Source organism: Protopterus annectens, chromosome 4.part0 (assembly GCF_019279795.1).
Source record: "Protopterus annectens isolate FY-2018-M chromosome 4.part0, PAN1.0, whole genome shotgun sequence".
NCBI classification, from domain to species: domain Eukaryota; kingdom Metazoa; phylum Chordata; order Ceratodontiformes; family Protopteridae; genus Protopterus; species Protopterus annectens.
The window spans coordinates 1,169,510,678-1,169,531,450 of NC_056733.1; the positions used below are offsets into that span (position 1 = coordinate 1,169,510,678).

The 20,773-nt window shown below is 40.4% G+C and overlaps 1 protein-coding gene across 2 annotated transcripts in view; it reads left to right on the plus strand.

Annotated features, from left to right (window-relative positions):
- The window catches only part of FGF1 (fibroblast growth factor 1), a 281,773-nt gene that overhangs the window by 195,426 nt on the left and 65,574 nt on the right, over positions 1–20,773 (plus strand). The window contains exon 3 of one of the 2 annotated variants that reach the window (XM_044069128.1): positions 8,909–9,443. The exons of the other annotated variant lie outside the window; for it this stretch is intronic. Coding sequence (XP_043925063.1) covers positions 8,909–9,103 — 195 coding nt within the window. The 3' untranslated portion in view covers positions 9,104–9,443. Of the gene's footprint in view, positions 1–8,908; positions 9,444–20,773 lie in introns of those variants that run through there. 2 annotated transcript variants of the gene reach the window in all.

Consider the following 20,773-nt stretch of genomic DNA (forward strand, 5'->3'; position numbering starts at 1 on the left):
GATGTCTTGATCCATGCATCCCTGTAGATGCTCATAGGATGCACTTGTAAATGATTTGGCAGATTGTATACCATTATCCTATAGCAAGAGGGCTTTGGGACTTTCCACTTTGGTCTTGGGAAGTGTGCTGTTTGCTTTTGAAAATGTCTTCACAGTGGTTTCATTGACTGGGTGTGGGGGTGGGATGTGGATGTCCAGTGTGATTACATAATGATCTGATATTACCAGTGAGGGGTTTATCTCTGTTGTGGAACACTGGTACCCCATGTTGGTGATGATCATGTCCAGTATGTTGTCACCTCTAGTGGGCATGCTGACCAGCTGTTCCAGGGTGTTAGAGTTTCTTAACTGTAAGACACATTGGGCAAAGGACATTGTATATGAGTAATTCACCCACTCATTGTTTGGGTAGTTGTAATCTCCTCATATAATGGTGTTTGATAGGACCTTTATATTTGCCATTGTTCTCCAGAATACTGAGTGAGGTTCCTGAGACAAGGTACATGATCTGCAGCAGGCTACAATCAGATGGGCAGCTTTGCCCAATGTTAGTTACACTTGCATGGTCTCCAAGGCCACATGCTGTGGCAGTAACCTGGAGGTGTGGATATCCATAAGGTAAATGGCTACACCACTTCCTTTTGTATTTCACTCGTGGACTTGGGTCCAAAGGTCAGGGTGATTGTGAGTGTTTTACGTGGATCATATCCAACAGCTGCATGTTTGACATAGCTTTGGATGTTACGCAGTGAACACCTATGAGTAGGCGATATGCAAGGGAGTACAGATGGAGCATTCCGCGATGGTCTGTGTATGGCATGTATTTCAAGCCAATAATACTCTTTGTGAGGTATTGCTGCTGGCTTTCCAGTTGTTGTAGTTGTATTGTGAGGTACTGGCGTTGTATTCTTTTATAGTTCTAGTGAGTGGTGAGTAGAGGGGAACTATGTCCTCTTTTATTCTGCATGAGACACATTTTGTGATGAGGTGTGCCACATAAGAGGGTTTTGTGACTGCTGTGGGAATGTGCTTATCACAATTGTATCCACTGTCCACCCATGGCCCAGGGTCTCTTGTCACACAAAGTGTGAGGTATACTACCACCAATGTTGTAGTTCTTGGCTACAGAGATTTTAACAAAGGTGATGATAATGCACCTTTTGACATTGAGCTACAGCCCATGGCTTGGACAACAGCCATCTGTCTCAGTGAGGCCCTCTAGTAGGATGTCCACATCTTTAGTGTTTACAGTGATGGCTCCTAGTTTGCAGTCCTCTGGAAACATCAGTAGCCCTCCATGTTAATGATTACTTCAGGGAAGTAGATACTACAACCTGGAAAGTTATCTAGTCCCATGGCTGCTGTGATACTGGCTTCAGAGAGTGTTTTTTTACCTGTGCAGCCATGATGACAGCAACTTTGCAGTCTTCCATTATAGACATGTGCTCTTTCATGGGTGAGAGGCGAGTAAAGTTAACACTGATCCTATCTGCCAGGATGTTGCCAATATCAGTTGGCTCTGTCCATTTAGTGCCATTGAGCTGTAACTCAGAACAGATCTGAGTGTAACCATGACATGGACCTGTCTGTTGGGCAGAGATCTGCTGCATAGACAGCATGCCACTGAGTACAGCTTGGGTTACATTCATTCTTGTTGCATGGGGCAACTATATGAGGCCAATAATCCTCTTGTTAAGGTTCTTCATTGTTCTTTCTAGTTGATGAACGAGCCTAGTCAGATTCCTCGCAAGTGTGTTGTGGTAGTCTCTGACAGGTCTGATGACTGCTGTGTAGTGGCAACCTCCTTTGACCTACATGCACAGACCTTGGAAGTTTGTGTGTACACATAGAAGGATTTTCAGACCACTTTGTGAATGTGTTTCTGGAAGTAGAGATGACTATACACGTTTGTCCATAGATCCCTTATCATCACATCCGTATTTAGCAAGTGTGTGAGCATGCCCAGTATGACTTTTCAGTATCTTCCTGCCTGACATTTACTTCGTTTGTTTGTGTGTGAGCATGCTCAGTATGACCTTTCAGTGTGATGCAGATTGAAATCCACTACATTTGTTGGAGTGTGTGAGCACGCACAGTATACACATTTATACCATATGTGTATGGTAAATCAAGGTGTATTTTTACAGCAAGGCTCACCTTTGTGTCATAGATCAACAGGGATCATGCTGTGCCTGCAGGGCTTCCATGAGACACTTTGCATAGACCTATCAACATTTCTACATACAAGGGGTACAGCTATTCTTTGTACATTTCTAAATGTGGGTACACCGGATTGTTACTGTGGGTGTACATAGGATGTGGGTTTCACCTGACACTTATACACATTTGCTGTGCCTGCACTGCTATGTACAGGACACCATTACAGTCTGTACTGTTGCCCATCATACTGGCTTGAGGTATACTAGTATACTACAGGTCTTAGCATCCATTGCCACATATATTAGCTTGCGACTTCATAGCCTACACAACCCACATCACAACGCCTGGCCTGATGTTCTCTGCCTGCATAGGCATGTGGGTGAGGTTACCCATTTGCCTCATTAGGGGCATGATACAGCATTGCTTTGTGTTTGCATTAGTGTACAATTGTCCTGCTCTGTCTGCATCATCGTAATTCTATCATGGCTTAGTGGTTCAGTACTGTGACTATAGTGCACAGTATCCTGGGTTCAAGCCCTATCACTGCTTTTTATTTTCATGCTGGCCAGACCAGACTGCTTAAGGTACAGTAAAGCAGATATGAGCATGTTTAACTGACTTTGCTCAGCTTTGGCCGACCTTGGCCAACATTGCATGAGCAATTTTGTTTACATATACTACATATTGGTAAAAGCTGCTTAGCACTGCTTTATATTGCTTAAAACATGGCAATCATGCCTCAGGTGGTGCTGCAGGGCTGCCTATGTCAGATGCACATACTACACTCCCTATACATGTTTGGAAACAGGTAGTGCCAATTTGGGCACCCCTTTTATTTTATGTGGAAGTCAGTGAGAGGTATCATTTCCAGGGTTCCTACTGAGCCAGTGTATGTGGTATGCATTTGCCTCTTTGCCAAGGACAAGGCATACTGGACATGCCTCCTTCTGCCTACTGGGGCAGGCTCAAGTTGTTCCTCCTCTGAGTCAAACTGTGCCTGTGCAGGCCTTGGCAATGGTGGGGGGCTGTTTGGCCCTGCCCCATGCTGTTCCTGCTGCACCTGTTTTTGCAGGATCAGATTGTGTAGCATGGCACATACCATGACAATTTGGGTACATGTAGTTGGTGAGTACTGCAAGGCTCCACCAGATGTGTCCAGGCACCGGAACTGTGACTTGAGCATCCCAAACACATGCTTGATTACATTTCGTGTTTGTACGTGTGCCTCATTATGGAGTTCTTGTTCAGGTGTGTGTTCATTTCTGATGGGTGTCATCAGCCACGGCTCCAGTGCATATCCAGCATCCCCCACTAGGTGACCGTCAGGGATGTCCCCATTTGCAAATGTCTGGTACAGCTGCGACAGATGCCAGATATGGGAATTGTGGTAGCTTCCTGGGCAGCCAGCACACACATTCAGTATTATGCCCTGGGCATCACACACAACCTGGCAGTTGATGGAGTGGAAGCCCTTGTGTTTGATGTAGGCCCTATCCCACTCACCAGCTGGTGCTTTGATGTGTATGTGCGTGCAGTCAATTGCACCCACTACCTCAGGGTATTCTGCTATTTGCTGGAAGAGACGCATATTGCTGGCCAATACCTCATGGGAATTGGGGAAATATACATGCTCACTGACATGTGCTGACATGGCATTCAGGAACTGGTGCAGTATCCTTGATGCTGATGCCTGTGAAATCCCCATCATATCACCGGTTGGCTTCTGGAAGGTACCTGTTGCTAGTATTCTTAGGCCAAAACATACCTTGGTTTCCACTGGGATGGGTTCCCCTCTGTTGGTTCTGTGTGTGAGGCGTGGCCTGCACAGCTCAACAATTTGCTGCAGGAGCTCTCTGTCCACTCTATAGCGCTCCACTATCTCCAGCTCATGTAGCCCCTGATAGGTTACCCTGGGTCTGTACACCCTTCTCTGTCTCCTCACTGTGGGTTGCTCAGCAGCATTCGCAATGGCACCATCCTCAGCATCTTGCACATGTTGCCTTATAACAGCAATGGCAGACCCTAACATTTTTATGTCTCAGTTTAAGCTTTTTTAAGTTTTCACTTCTCTTTGTTGACTGCAGTGTTGCAGTGTTTCTGAGAAAAACATGGGGGAATGTTGTTTGCAGAGTTTTAGGTGCTGGGCTGGGCTAGTGTACTGCCTGTGTAATTGGCTGATTCTTATTGATTTCACCTGGCAGCTCTGCTAGTTCTCCTTGGTTAACTTCCTACTACTTACTTTCCTTCCTTTTCCCATTTCTGTTTCCACAGGGAGCAGCGCCACGCAAACAAGCACAAACACGCTCACACACGTGCACACAGGCTTAAACGGGTTTACATATGCACACACGCGTGCACACAGTGTAAGCAGCTTTGCAAGAAACTTTTGTGATAGCCACAGCGTACACCTTCAGTTTCTTGATTTCAGTTTAGACAACTGCAGACACACCTCTTTTAGTCCTGAGTAACTCACAGCAACCACATGCCACTCTGCTCCAATAAGCGTACAGTCTTTTTCATACATACTCCCTCATGATGTCACCCATCCCCTACTCTGTTACTCCCCTTTTCCTACTCTTATACTCTAGAGACTTGGTTCACATAGCAGGGAATATTGGGATTCACTATCCTTATCCTCATTTACATAGGATTGCCTACTAATGCTTAGTTACATCTCTCAGACTGAGCTTCCCCCCTTAGCAACCTCTACTCAGTAGCCATGTTGTCTTCAGCCTGCCATTCACTTGCATGGCAGATTAATATTTTGAATAAATTCCCTATTTGTGCCTTTTATTTTTTGGTTTTCTGATTTTTAGAGCACAGCACATTTGCGCGGTGCTGCTCTGCACTTAAACATCGGAGATCGAGGTAAAAAAAAAATATATATATATATTTTTTTGCAACGAGAAAAAATGTCAATGGCCGTATATTTGGCCATTGGCATGTTTCCTCAGCTGGATGCATCCTTTATTTGGAGCTGTCATGGCTCCGTTTTGCTATTTGCAGAACGGTACTTAGTTGACAACTGAGTACATTTCTGCAAATAACACTACTCTTACTCGGACAGGTTAGGGTTTCCTGGATCGCAAATTTACCTCATTTGCATAGCTTTCAGCAGCAAATGAAGTAATTTGCATAACCTAACCCTGTCCGTGTGAGAGTTGTTTTAGGAGCTCTCTTGCACGCCCCTGCTGGCTGTTCCTGGATTACTTGGCAGACATGTTGGCTGCATGGAGTCTTACTCTACTCTTAGACTCCGTGCAAGCCTTCATGAATCCGGCCCAATTTGTTATGTAAATTCATTCAAATGTTTTATTGTATATTTCTTTGCCATGTTTTTTTCTTCAATGTTATAATGCCTCTTACTATATTGTACTTTGGAGCTTTATCTACATTTGCTTAACTGTTTTACTGTAAATGTTTCACTGTATTCATCATCAATTATGCAAATTTTCTTGCTTGCTTGTACTGTGGAGCTTTTCTCCCCAGGCCTCCACTGAAAGACGGCTTTTGCTCAGATGGACTATCCCGGTTAACAAATGTTAATTAAATAAATAAAATAAATAAATAAAAATGATTGTAATGTTCTCTGATGTTTTTGTTTAAATCACGGTAAAGCACCTCTGCTAAATACTTTGATTTCCTATAGGTAATCCTGACTGACTTTTCTCCTGAAAAGGGAACTATGAGAGACATATTGTCTCTTCCACTCATAACTATAGTAATTAGAAAAGGTGTTTACTATAGTCTCTCAGTCAGGTTTCACTGTAGTCATAGCCCTTCAAATGAAGTATAGTTTGAACCTTGGGCTGACAAACCTGTGTGCTGCCAACTCCATGGGAAAATTAATGCTGTATCAGCAACCTGTCATGCTGAGATCACTAGAGACACACTTAAATGAACTCAATATTTCATGGCTCATTTGCCTATTTCATCCGATATAGGTGCATTTTGTTACTTATGAATTAAGATACTGCCAAGGTCAGCTTACACATTCATATGGCCACCAGTGACTGTCACATAAGAACATTTTTGCACTACTAATGCTATGCATCACAGATAAAATCAGTACAACATAACATATCAGTTATTATTAAAAGAACTGCAGGATGTGGTTCTAAATCAACAAAATATTGAATCTCGGTTATTTTTCTGTGGTACACTGATCTTCAAGTTGTCTGGTCATGAGGCATAGTCTTGTCCTGGAAGTTAGTAAAAACATCACTGTCTTTTATTTTCTGAGTATGAATATGCAATGAGAATTCATCTTGTGGTGTATCTGTGCAGTACAGAGGTGATATGTTTTTGCTGGGGACAACCATCTGAAGTAGAAAACAGAAATAAAATAAGCAATTATTGTATTTGGACACAAAGCACTACTGATTTATTTTCAAGCTGAAAAGACATTTTCACTGTTTCTTTTCTGGTAGCTGAGTACATCTGAAAAATAGATAAAAGCCATCTATTCAATACTTTCTTGAATGTTATTTAATACATATCTCCATGACTGCGGTGGTGGTGCTGCGATAGCGTTGTCGTCTCACAGTCACAGTTATTGCTTGTTTTTGATTCTCAGTTAGAGCTTCTGTCTGTGTGCATGACGGGCGGCGCGCATTTCCTTCATTGAAGGTTGAGCTTGCCAGCACATAAACAGCACTAAAAAATCAAACAAATCATGGCGTTCCGGAGTTGTTCCGCCCTGGCCTAACCGGGAAAAAGCCGAAAGGCACAAACAAACATATCTCCATGGCTAATGCACTCTTCTCTCTATTACTGAATATAAGCTGCTTCAAAGAGCATGACAATAAAATGTGTTGAATTTTTGCAGCTGTTTCAGGAATGTATTGTGTCACAGGTGTCTAGTGACAGATCACTAAGTGCTATGTGTGAAAAGAAATATTTCTAATAATTTTAAGATTTCTTTAGTGTCTTGGTTGATGCCTGCACTGTATTACACAAACCTGGTCCTTTCTAAGTGAACATTATGCAGTAGTTAACACTATCATTCCAGAGTTATAACCAGGAACTCCAGGACATGTAGTAGAAAGTGAAAAGCGCCGTACCAAAATTACATTTTACTTGGTCATCCATTCAGCTATTCACTGTCGGTGCCTAGTTTATTCAGTTGATGGTTGTGGGATGATTTAGACAGTCCTGGCAACCAGAAACAGTTTTAATGGGTATACCAGTCCATCATAAAGTCTCCTGTTTCTATTTTCTGAATATAAGGCCTAATGATTTATGTTATGAAAATTTCTGTTAGATATATAGAATACAATAAATACTGTCACAATGAATCCCTGAAAAAGAATGCTCACTCATATTTCTACTGCGAAGAAACCTGGAAGTGTTTGCGTGTTTCCTGCAGTTTTCATTAGATGACCCCTTTCATCTCACAATGAGGAGAACAGAGAACATGCTTAAATGTTTTATATTGTCCAGACTCCTAGCTATAAACAAGATTGAACAGTGCACTTTTTAAATACAAACCGCACTTGAGAAGTAGTATGTAGATTTTTATAGTCAGCAATATGTTTTTTTTTTACTTAACACATCTAAGAACTGATTTACTTCCATATCTGTACAACCTGAATTATTTTCAGTGCATTTTTTACAGATGGAAGAAGGGGTCTATATTAATTTGCCAAAAGTTATTTTCAGCAAACACCTATTCATCAACACATATTCAGTTAAAATCACTTCTGCGATTCGCTAAATTTTCCAAGAGCAATGAAGTAGTTGGTCAGCTACACAACTTTGCCCTTTTTCCCACTGTAGTGCAATCTCAGAGTTGCTATATATAGTTGTGGGGTGTGGGGGCAAATCCCCCCACTTGGGTGGGTTTGATTTAGTTAGTTGTGTGTTTCATTGTGCTGTGGGGCAATTGTTTCATAGCCCTTGGAAAATTCAGTGAACCACTGAAGTGATTTTTGCTGAATATGTGTCAATGAAGAGGTGTTCGCTGAAAACAACTTTCAGCGAAGTAATACAGACCTGGAAGAAGATGGTCTTGTGTCTAGTAAACTGTTACAGAAAAAAAGCTACTTATGGTGATTAGATATCAAAAGTAAAATAAGTGTTTAATATATGATTTGAGTAGAATAACAAAGTATCTGTGCAAAGAGGTTGTTAGAGTTTGCAGAGGACTATGTCTATGTGTGTGTGTGTGTGTGTGTGTGTGTGTGTGTGTGTGTGTGTGTGTGTGTGTGTGTGTGTGTGTGTGTGTGTGTGTGTGTGTGTGTGTGTGTGTGTGTGTGTGTGTGTGTGTGTGAGCTCATGTTTGTGTTTGTGTAATTTGAATTTAAACATGTAATCTGCACGTGTTTGCTTTATACTGCAAAATACATTACATTTAACAATATTTAGTAGGTATTGAAATCATCCATTGCAATGAAAGGCTTACTTTAAATGGAAATGCTGTAATGAATTTTTTTGATTTTATTACATTTCATTGTTTTAAATTTAAGATTGTTTTCAGTAGTACATTTTTTTGAAGGCATGGCCCCTATGCTAGTAGACTGGATCTGTCGCTGACCCAGTTCTAGTAGGTTACATAGCCATTTACATCCAGTTTGATTGGCTGACATTCTGTGATATCTTTGCCTTTTAAGTCATAATCTACTATGCAATACTTTCTTATTTTATTTAAAAAAATGCATATAATGTGGTGTGTTCTGTTGTTATGCATTTACCTTAACTATTACCATCTACTCATGTATTAAAATAGGATTTCTCTGTGTTCCTTTAGTACCAGATGACTGAAGAATGCCTATTTCTGGAAAAACTTGAAGAAAACCATTACAATACGTATAAATCCAAGAAGTATGAAGATAAGAACTGGTATATTGGAATACGGAAAAATGGCAGCAGCAAAATAGGGTCAAGGACTCACAGGGGACAAAAGGCAGTCCTCTTTCTCCCTTTACCAGTCTCAAATGATTAATAATTCTGAACGCAAAAGAAACCATATGACACAATACTGTGAGATAACACACTCAAAAGAAAAATACTTCTTAATTTCAATTTTGTATAAAAGTTAAAACTGCAACAGTTTCCCAGGCATGCATTCTACCTCCCACAAATGGTCACTGAGAGCAGTCTCTTTACCGCGATCACTGACTTGTCAGTTGGTGGCAAAATTGTGGAACCCAACAGCATACTATTAAAAGAACAGGTAATTGTTGAAAGCACAGCTTAATTACATGTCCATGTTATACCCTTATATATATGTATATTTTAGATACATACACACATATATATATATATATATATATATATATATATATATATATATATATATATATAGGTCCCGTTCTAAACATCTAAAACCCATGACATTGAATTTCATAACATCTAACACTACAAATCACATGAAAATAACATCCCCTCCATATAGAACAACATATAACGACAACAAACTAACAAACTACCAAACACACTTTTTACTACGTTTTTGCAGGGGGGCTTGATACAGTGGGGTTAGGAAATTAACTTTTTCCCACTGTAGTGTGATCTTGGAGTTGGTATATTTCATTTATGGGGGGTGTGGGTGGCGAAGCCCCCACATGGGGATGCAGGGGGGCCTGCCCCCCTGCAGAAACATAGTAAAAAGTGTGTTTGACAGTTTGGTGTTGTTATATGTGGAGGTGATATTATTTTCTTGTGATTTGCAGTGTTAGATGTTATGAAATTAGATTTTATGGGTTTTAGATGTTTTGGGTTTTAGATGTCCTCATCTCAATGTTATGAAATTAGATGTTATGGGTTTTAGATGTTTCAAAGTAGACCTATATATATATATATATATATATATATATATATATATATATATATATATATATATATATACATACATTTATATATGCATGTTTGTATGAGTTTTTGTGTGTGTGAGTGCGTGTGTGTGTGTTTGTGTGTATATATATATATATATATATATATATATAGATATATATATATATATATATATATATATATATATATATATATATATATATATATATATATGCATATACATATATTCCATCTTCTGAAATTAGAATCCAAGGTAACAAAATTGAGCTGTCCTATTAACTGTCTACAGTCTGTGCATGAAAAAAAAGGTAGTAACACATTTCTCCGCAAAACAGAATCTTTGTTGCTCACCTTTATACTGCATGAGCTGATCAGTCATTCCCTGTGACTTTATGCTGACTGTGCTCCATGTGAAGGAAGGTCACATTCAGTTTACTTTTTCAACAGAGGTAGAATTAAGACGAATATTTTGTGCAGCATTCCTTCGTTGAAGGTTGTGCATTAGGCCCGGCAAGCCAGTACCTAAAAATCTACTGCCAATCATTAGTGGACCGGAGTTCCGCTGTGGCGACCCCTAATCGGGAAAAGCCGAAAGACACAAACAAACAATTTTGTGCAGCTAACAAGGATGTGCATCTAGTCTTTTTCCATTGCCTGCAAAACCTTCTAACGCAGGCCAGTTACAATACATTTTAACCCAGACTGACAGCAACAAAGCAAACAAATGGCAAAGAACTGCAGGTTATATTCTGAGTGTACTTTGTCAAAACCCTAAAACAATACACACTCCTTAAATTCCACAGAAATCTTGGACTTGTAAATGGTACAAAGCTCTAATGAGCCACAAAAGGGGGGGGGGGGGCTAGCACATGGGAAGAGATAATGAGGTTTTTGCATTTTTTATGAACTTACTGCCATTCTTGTATATTCATTTGTATATTCTACAAACTTTTGCTTTGCTGTGTATGCTACACTATAAGAGTTATGGGGAGTAAACAAAGATACCTATACGTATATATATGAAACAGTGTAGATACATATACATGTGTATATAAATATATATATATATATATATATATATATATATATATATATATATATATGTGTGTGTGTGTGTGTGTGTGTGTGTGTGTGAGAAAAAGAGAGACAGAGTGCATATGGTCAGTCTACAGTCATACACACACTCCTTGTCCACATTTTCTCCCAACTCCATGACAGATGTTTTCCATATCGACATGCCACCTCCCCCATTATGGCATGTACTGGGCAGGATGCTGCACAGAGTTACTTTATAACAGAGTAGTTCTCTAGTAAGCAGGGCATTTATAACATGCAAGAAATATATGCAGCCAACCTACACAACTTTAATTTACAACTTGTTGGTTGTCACATCTAAGGTACATATGCATGCTGGATGCAAAGGCTGATATATTAAGAATTACTTAATATATTCACGTCCATCACCAAGGGCACATATGAAATAAAGGTACATAGTTTGCTATGCTGTGTGACTCTGCTTCTGAAGTTCTAGGTTCCTGCTGTTCTGGCTTACTGGTTACACAAATGGCCATAATACACACAGGAATAAATACTGTAAAGATGGGTCTTCCCCTTGTTCCATGTCACCCTTCTTGAGTTTTTGTGTTCTACGCTCAGATTATGTGTGTGCTGTACTGTAATTTTGAGCAGAGTACTGTACATTACCATTGTAAGGACATAGGTGTATGATTATATTTAAAAATTACAAGTCTGTGAAGAGACCAGAATGCCTTCTGGCTCACATGTGGCATGCAGGACTGGCAGCTTCCCAGAATCCTGTGTCTTGTAATTTCTTCACAGTTGCAGAAATAAGTATTTCACATAGATTGTTCCTTATTTCAATAAGATGAGGAAAAAGGTGCTTTACTTCTGTCAAGAGCAGCACAGGGTAAGGCCAGTTAACAGTATACATATCTATAGGCTGCACAGACGACATCCAATGATAGAATTTTTCAAAGAGTAGACATCCCCACTGAAAAGAGCTATACTGCCTGTTACATGGTAACTCACTGAAGAGACAAAGTGCCATCAAAGGAAAATATCACAGGAGAGGGAGAAAACATTTTATAATGCCACTGTAATGTGCGGTACTGCAGGTATTGCCAGCTAAAAATCTTGTTACAGTAATATGACTGAGGTTTGTTTTTTCAGTACTTTATGCCATTTCATTTCTGATAAAACAAACTATTATTTTATCTTCTGAGTCTTTGCCAAAGCTCTAAACTGTTCAGCATCCACAGATAAAGAACTTTGTAATTCTACACAACTATTAACTCTGTGGTCAAGTCAGTAGGAAACATTTACAGTCCTACAACATTTTTTTGCATCTATTTTTGTGAACTGAACCCATGGTACTAATTTTATTTTAACTCTATTTTGCCATCCTATGTATTGTCTATCTATTTCCTTGTACTAGACTGTGTAATTTGAATTTAAACATCAGAGTGTGTGTGTGTGTGTGTTTGTAACACCATTCATGTATTAACATTATTAAACTCCTATTTCTGTACTTCCTTTATCTACTAATTATAACTTTGTTCTCTGCATACATCATAATCAACTTTTCTGATACTTTATGCTTACTATTCCTTGAAAATGCAATTACACATCCACCTTTCCTCTATGACTCACCCCTTCCTTCCTAAAAATCTTCTACTTCTGTTTCTCAATCTTGCACAATACTTTTTCTGTCATCTACTATGGCAACCCACCTACTAAATTCTACCTTTGTTGTCTCTAGATAGTTTGAAGCTTACATTAATTTGAACCTTGACAGACAAAACAAAGACACTAAACAATGTAATCTGTGCCTTGTGTATGACCTCTGTCATAGCTAGTCAGCTCTTATATTATTTTCAATATTTCAAACAGGCTATTCTGTGTTTGTGTGTGACTTCTCTGTATTGGTTAACTGTATCTTAGCTTATATTGTTTTATTCAATGTATTTATTGAATACTGTAGTCAAATTTAATTTTATATCAGTCTGTCTAAAATAATCACAAATGAAACTTTTGAAATTATATATATATATATATATATATATATATATATATATATATATATATATATATATATATATATATATATATATATATATATATATATATATATATATATATATATATTTACCACTGTGCAACAAAAGTTACTGACTTTGTAAATGTGAATGTTAACTTCTTTTAATATGTGACAATATATGAATAAATGTACAGTGTTTCCAAAAAATGGTTCTTATTCAGAATGGATATTATTATTATCATAATTACCAGTGCTTCCTAAGCACCCATTATTTATGTATTTCATTTTTGGTTGCATGGTAAGTTGTACTACGCAGTCACCATTCACAACGAAACTCAAGGGGGAAACTCAAACTTACTTACGCATAGAGACATTCCAGCTTATTACAAAAGCAAGATACAGTTTAATAAATGTAATAATCACTTAGTATTATAGTCTTTGTGAATAGCATTTCATCAATTCCATCATATAATACAATATTGCTACTAAGCATATCAGGACAGATATCATAACAACATTATATTTTTTTATCTCACTTGGTAAAGGAAACAAATCAGTATGGTTAACACAATGATGAAATCTAGCATGTTCTAACTGTAGTTAGTATGCACAAGTACCACTAGTCACACAAATCAACAGGGTGTATAGAAGAAAGCTAAGACATGTTAGATATGTTCTTGAAAATAAAATGTGTTAGGCTGTATTTGAAAGTTAAAAGAAAAACAGAAGAACTAATAAGTAGCAGAAAATTATGTAGTCCATAATGTAGGAGTAAAGATTTTTTTATGAGTGAGTTTGGATTTTATCAGTGTGGTCCTCAAAGGCATACCTTTTAACTGTCCAGATTTTCACTGGCTGTCCAGATTTTTGCCTCATATTTTTGGTCTGTTTCTCTCAAAATTTGTGGTTTTCTGGCAAAATCATTGCGGATTTAAGTTTCTAAATAATGACAGACATTTAAGTTTCAGACTCCATATCCTTCAGAAAATGTATGCTAATGCAAAATGTGCTATTCTATCACTATTATTGGCTTTGTCTTGATAGTTGTGCTAAGAGGTTGAGAGGTATGTACAAAGGTGATAGTTATTTATTAGAGCCGGGAAGAGATAAGTTTATTGGGTGGCCACAGTGGTGCAGTTGTTAGTATTGCCACTTCATAGCAAGGGATTATCCAGTTCAGTTCTTGGCTGGGGTGTCTTCTGTGTGGAGTCTGCATGTTCTCCCTGCAGTTATGTGGGTTTCCTCCAGGTGCTCTGGTTTCCTCTCACATCCCAAGGGCATGCTGTAGGTGGATTGGACACTCTAAATTGGCCTTAGGTGTGAGTGTGTGCATGTATGTGCCTTCTGTGGAAGGCTGAGTGCTGGGCTGGCAACTTGGCACTGTAAAACTCCACTGCCAATTGTTCTGCAGACTGTTGGAAGAGGTAAGTTTATTATTACCAAAATTCTGAATCAGACTGATTATGAGGTATACTTAAAGTAAACAGAGAAAACTGAGGGGGTGCAGTACAAGCTGATGGAGCTCTTCTTCCCAGGACTCCTATGAAAATGGGAATTGCCAAGGCAGACTTTTCTGGTCAATGAAGACAAATAAATACAATGATAAATGTACAAGGTGTAAAATAGTTCTGTATTTTGGTTATAGAATTTTCGTGATTTTCATATTTGTGGCAAACCCACTATCAGAAGTCAACATATATTGTTAATAGGCTATATTTACTGATGTCTAAGTGAACATAATAGCTGTGACATTCTGATATGTTGAGTTTCTCCCCAAGAGACCCATTAAAAGAATTTCAATGCATCATTGTATAATTGTTTTTATTTAGATAAAACAGACTGCTCAGGACTTCAAGGATTTTAACATGCCAGTCTTGTCTGTCTAAGATCTTTACAATCTTGCAAATTCATATTCCTTACTCCAATGTTCACATACCTTAATTTTGTACCCCCTTTTTCTTTTACCTTTGATCTTTTTTATCATCAGTGTCTTCTCTAGTTAATCCTGTGTTCACATTATGCAGCCAACGTATTTGAGTTTTAGTTCCATTGTCAAGCCTTCCAGTTAACAGTTTAGATTTATTTCCTTAAATATTGACGGATTTGAACTTCTTGTAGTCTATATAACCCTGAAAAGCTTTTTCTAACACCACAACTAAAAGGCATCAGTTTTCCACTTTGCAGTCTTAGCTGTAGTCCAATTATTGCATTCATGTGCTACAAATGAGAAAACCACAGGCGTGACTATATGGATCCTTTTTGAAACTGTGATGTCTTTGCTGTTTAAAATCTTATCCTGATTTGCCATAGCTTTATTTCAAAAATCCAAGTGCTTTTAATGTCATGGCTGCAGCCATTACTCACAGAGATCTTTGAGCCTTGGAAAATAAACCTGTCGCTATCTCTATTTCTTCATCCATTTGCAAAAAATTAAGAGGGCTACATGACATAATATTAGTTGTTTCAATGTTTTAATGTACTATTTCTGTAATCTACAGTTCCTGAAAGCTTTTTCATCTACAGCCTTTTCAGTGATCAGCACTTTTAAGGTATCATTAATGCTGAACTACAGCCTGTATAGCTTCCCTGGCATTCATTAATGGGGGAGGGGTCAGGATCTAACTTCATGATCACATTTTTCTGATTTTACTTTTACTTAAAGCAGTTCATACTGGAATGTGTGCTGCAGTACTGTACACGCAGGACCACTGAGTACTGTATGGCAGTGTTTTCTCCTTTGCTTAGGACACTATATACAGAAGATAATGACAAGGAGCTCCCTAGATATTGGAGAACAGTTTGGTTTAATACTACCATGTGACTGGCTTTGTGGGGCAGTGGAGGGTTGCAACACACTTGGAAGGATCTACATTTTGTATATGAAAAGGAGAGACGAAGGGAAAACTGATATATGTAAACTATACATTGAGTTAGTGACAGAGGAACAACAGATGGAATGACTAGCAAAGGCAAAATCAAAACTCTGAAAATAGAAGAATGAGACAGCATATTCCGGAGAGTGCCCTAAACAAAATTAAATGTATGCTAGTTGCTGCTACTTTATACCTGGTATATTAAGTTAAGAGCGTGTGAGGCATTCAGCCCGCACAACACGATGCATTTAATTACTTTCTGTGGGTGTACTTTATTATTTCAGGAAATACGGTTTCAATTGTACTGCTTATTTTGTAATCCAGTATTTTTAGCCTTTTCACATTTGATAGCTATCATGAAGAATGAATAAACTCTACTAGTGACTAAGAAAAATCTTACTTAGTAGTATTTGAAACCAGTGCCAAACAGGGGAAATATTTTTCTTACACCAAAGTGATAAGCACTTGGAAGTAAGTGTGTGTGTGTGTGTGTGTGTGTGTGTGTGTGTGTGTGTGTGTGTGTGTGTGTGTGTGTGTGTGTGCATGTGTGTGTGTGTGTCCCACATTCTGTATGCCTTGCATGGCGTACAGGATCAGTGCAGGAACTCTAGCAGGCAATATGTCTGCCATGTGATCCAGGAACAGCCTGCAGGAGCATGCACAAGCACTCCTGCACTAGTCCTGCATGGACTAAGCCCCTGTATGCAAATCACCCCATTTGCAGGAGAAATCCATGCAAATGAGATGAATTTTCAATCAAGGAAGCTTGCAACCGGCCATGCAGGACAAGTGCAATCTGCAGAAATGTACTCGGTTAGTAACCGAGTACATTTCTGCAAAATCCAAAACGGAGCTGTGACAGCTCCAAATATAGGCTGCATAACAGTCAGGAACCATGCCAATGGCCAAGTATAAGGCCATTAGCATTCCAAACAACATAAAAAATAAAAAAAATCAACTTTTATTTTTTTAGCCGATCTCAGCTGTTTAAGCGTAGGGCAGTGGCGCAAACGGGATCGGGGGAAAATAACAAAATAAACTTAAAATAAGCATAGCAAATAAAATCACTATTATGCCATGCAAGTCAATGGCAGGCAGAAGACAACATGGCCTGTGAGTAGTGGTTGCTAAGGGGGAATGCTCAGTGTGAGACATGTAACTATGCATTAGCAGGCAATCCTATGCAAATGAGGGGAATGATAGTGAATCCCAGTTTTCCCCAGCATGCTAGTCAGGTCCCAACAGTGTAAGAGTAGGAATAGCTTGGTGCAAGCCTAGGAGTTAGTTGACATCATGGGAGGGTGTGTGGGTCAGGCATACTGTAAGCAGATTGGAGCCCTGTGGCTCAGGTTTGCTCCTAGCTAAGCACAGCTAAGCAAGGGGGGGTGTCTAACTCTGACTAGCACTCTGTACATTGCCTAAGCGGGTCTGCATGCCACACAATGAGTTTTAAAGGTTTAAAAAAAGTTAAACCAGTAAATAGCAGCTCTGTGCACATTTGAGCACTCTGCGCAGTGCGCCCCTGGGCTTAAACAGGAAGGCAATGGGAAGGGAAAACAGCAGTAGGAAGGTAATCTAGGAGAACTAGCATAGCTGGCAGGTGAAATGTATCAGAATCAGCCAATTACACAGGCAGTAGCACAGCCCAGCCCAGAACACTACTATAAACTATGCAAACACCTTCAACTCTGGTTTTTCCCACACTCTACACCACCGGTGTAAACAAGCAGGGAACTTTTAACACTCACAACAGCAAAATGATAGGGGCTGCAATAGCTATCATACAACAACTTGTGGAAGAGGCTGAGGGTGGTGCGGATGTGAATGCTGTCGACCAACCCACAGTGAGGAGACGGAGAAGAGTGTACAGACCCAGGATAATCTACCAGGGGCTACATGAGCTGGAGATAGTGGAGCACTATAGGGTGGACAGGGACCTCCTACAGCAAATTGTTGAGCTGTGCCGGCCATGCCTCACACACAGAACTAACAGAGTGGAACCCATCCCAGTGGATACCAAGGTATGTGTAGGCCTAATAATACTAGCTACAGGTACCTTCCAAAGGCCAACTGGGGATATGATGGGGATCTCGCAGGCATCAACATTCAGGGTACTCCACGAGTTCCTGGATGCCATGTCAGCACATGTCGGTGAGCACGTATATTTCCCCAACACCCGTGAGGCATTGGCCAGCAATATGCAACTGTTCCACCAAATAGCAGAACACTCTGAGGTAGTGGTTGCTATAGACTGCACACACATATGCATCAAAGCACCACCCGGTGAGCGGGGCAGGGTCTACATCAACCACAAAGGCTTCCCCTCCATCAACTGCCAGGTCATGTGTGATGCCCAGGGAATAATAATGAATGTGTATGCTGGCTGTCCTGGAAGCTATCACAATTCCCACATCTGGCATCTGATGCAGCTATACCAGAGATTTGCCAATGGGGACATCCCTCATGGTCACCTAGTGGGGGATGCTGGATATGCACTGGAGCCGTGGCTAATGACACCCATCAGAAATGCACACACACCCGAACATGAACTCCATAATGAGGCACATGGACAGACCAGAATTATTATAGACCGTGTGTTTGGGATGCTCAAGTAATGGTTCTGGTGCCTGGACACATCCGGTGGAGCCTTGCAGTACTCACCAGCTACATGTACCCAAATTAGTCCTCTTATGTGCCATGCTGCACAATATGATCCTGCAGAAACAGCTGCAGCAGGAACAGCATGGGGCAGGGCCACACAGCCCCCCACCATTGCCAAGACCTGCACAGGCACAGAGTGACTCAGAAGAGGAACAACCTGAGCCTGCCCCAGTAGGCAGAAGGAGACGTGCCCAGTATGCCCTGGCCTTGGAAAAGTGGCAACGCATAGCACATACACTGACACAGGAGGGACCCATGGAATAACACCTCTCTCTGACTCTCACATACAGTAAAAGGGATGTCAAACATTACACTACCTGTCCTCAACCATGTGTAGGGAGTGTACTATGTGCATCCGACATAGGCATCCCTGCAGCACCACCCTCAATACTGGGACACCCACAAGGTAAGTAACACACACATGCCAGTCAGGGGGTTCACATACACAACAGTCACAGCCAGCAGGACAGGTGTAGACAAACACAAACAAAGGCTGTGCTATGGCCTCTGAATGATGCCTATGGGTAACCTCCCCTCCAGGCCTATGCAGACAGACTACAGCAGGTCAGGCAGTGGGACGTTAGTTCTAAAGGGTAGGAAGTCAGAAACTAATATATAGGTAAATCAAAGCTAAGATCTGTAGTGCACTGGTATGCCTCTAGTCAGCATGATAGGTAAGAATACAGAATGAAATGGAGTACCTGACATACCAGTACAGTCACAGCAAATGTGTACAAGTGTCAGGTGTGCCCCCCCATCCTATGTAGAAATGTAGTACTAGTCAGGTGTGCCCCCCAATCCTGTATAGAAATGTAGAAATAGTCAGGTGTGCCCCCATCCTACGTAGAAATGTAGTAACAGTCAGGTGTGCCCCCTAATCCTGTGTAGAAATGTAGAAATAGACAGGTGTGTCCCCCCATCCTATGTAGAAATATAGTAACAGTCAGGTGTGCCTCCCAATCCTGTGTAGAAATGTAGAAATAGTCAGGTGTACCCCCCCATCCTATGTAGAAATGTAACAGTCAATGCCAAATGATCGATGGATACCCTGGAGAAACAGTATGCTACCTGTAGGTGTACAACACAAAGGTCAGCACTGCAGTACAAACCACCTGGACTCGATCCATACATTCAATACAGACGGGCATACAGGGCATGCTCACACACTTAGAGAAATGAAGGCAATGTCAGTCAACTACATACTGAAAGGTCATACTGGGCATGCTCACACACAAACACATGAAGGCCATCTCTGCAAACACCAGTGGACCAGACATATCTGTCAGTGGTATATGTTAGTGTAGACACTCCACAATATGCACCACACATACTTTGCACACACAGTGGATAGGAATACAGACATATATCTAAGGACAACACACTATAATAAGCCAAAGGTAGAGGTGCATAGATGTGTGGAAGAGGGTGACTGTGATGAGGAGCCATCCAGGCCTGTCCCACCCAGCACACAGCCAAAGGTCCACAACTACATGAGGTTCAGATGTCACTCACTGTAGATACTAGCCACTGGTATCTGTCAGCATTACAGACTATGTGATGCATGTGCTAGTTGTGCAACATAACTGTACAAGGAAGTAATCATCTAGCAGCTGTATACACGTACCTGTTAAATCTGACCCTGTGTGTGCCTGCATGTGGTGTGTCAACATCTAGATGAATGGGTTATGGCCCATGCACACACGCTGCCCTCCCCATAGCCCTACTATGACAAGCCTGCTGAGGTCATCCACTGTGAAATACACCTTTGGGAGAGTTGTAGCCCAGTAATCTCCGTGGCGCATCCCATAACTGGGTACTGCTGTAGTGTGATAAACTAGTTAGGTAGGAGTTCCAATCCCAGACATGACAACTGGGTGTGTGCGTGTGTGTGTGTGTGTGTGTGTGTGTGTGTGTGTGAGAGTATGTGTGTATGTCTGTCTGTGTAGAGAGCAATGCTTTTTAGGGTAGTCACACTCCCTACAACTCAAATGCTCTACTTTGGTAAGGCTGCAGATGTCATCCACCTAGAAATACATCTCTGGGAAGGTTGTAGCCCAGTAATCTCCAAAGCACGTGCCATAACTGCATACTGCTGTCGTGTGATAAAAAAGGTAGGAGTTCTAATCCCAGACTTCAAACGTATGTGTGTGTGTGTGTGTGTGTGTGTGTGTGTGTGTGTGTGTGTGTGTGTGTGTGTCTGTGTAGAGAGCAATGCATTTTAGGGTAG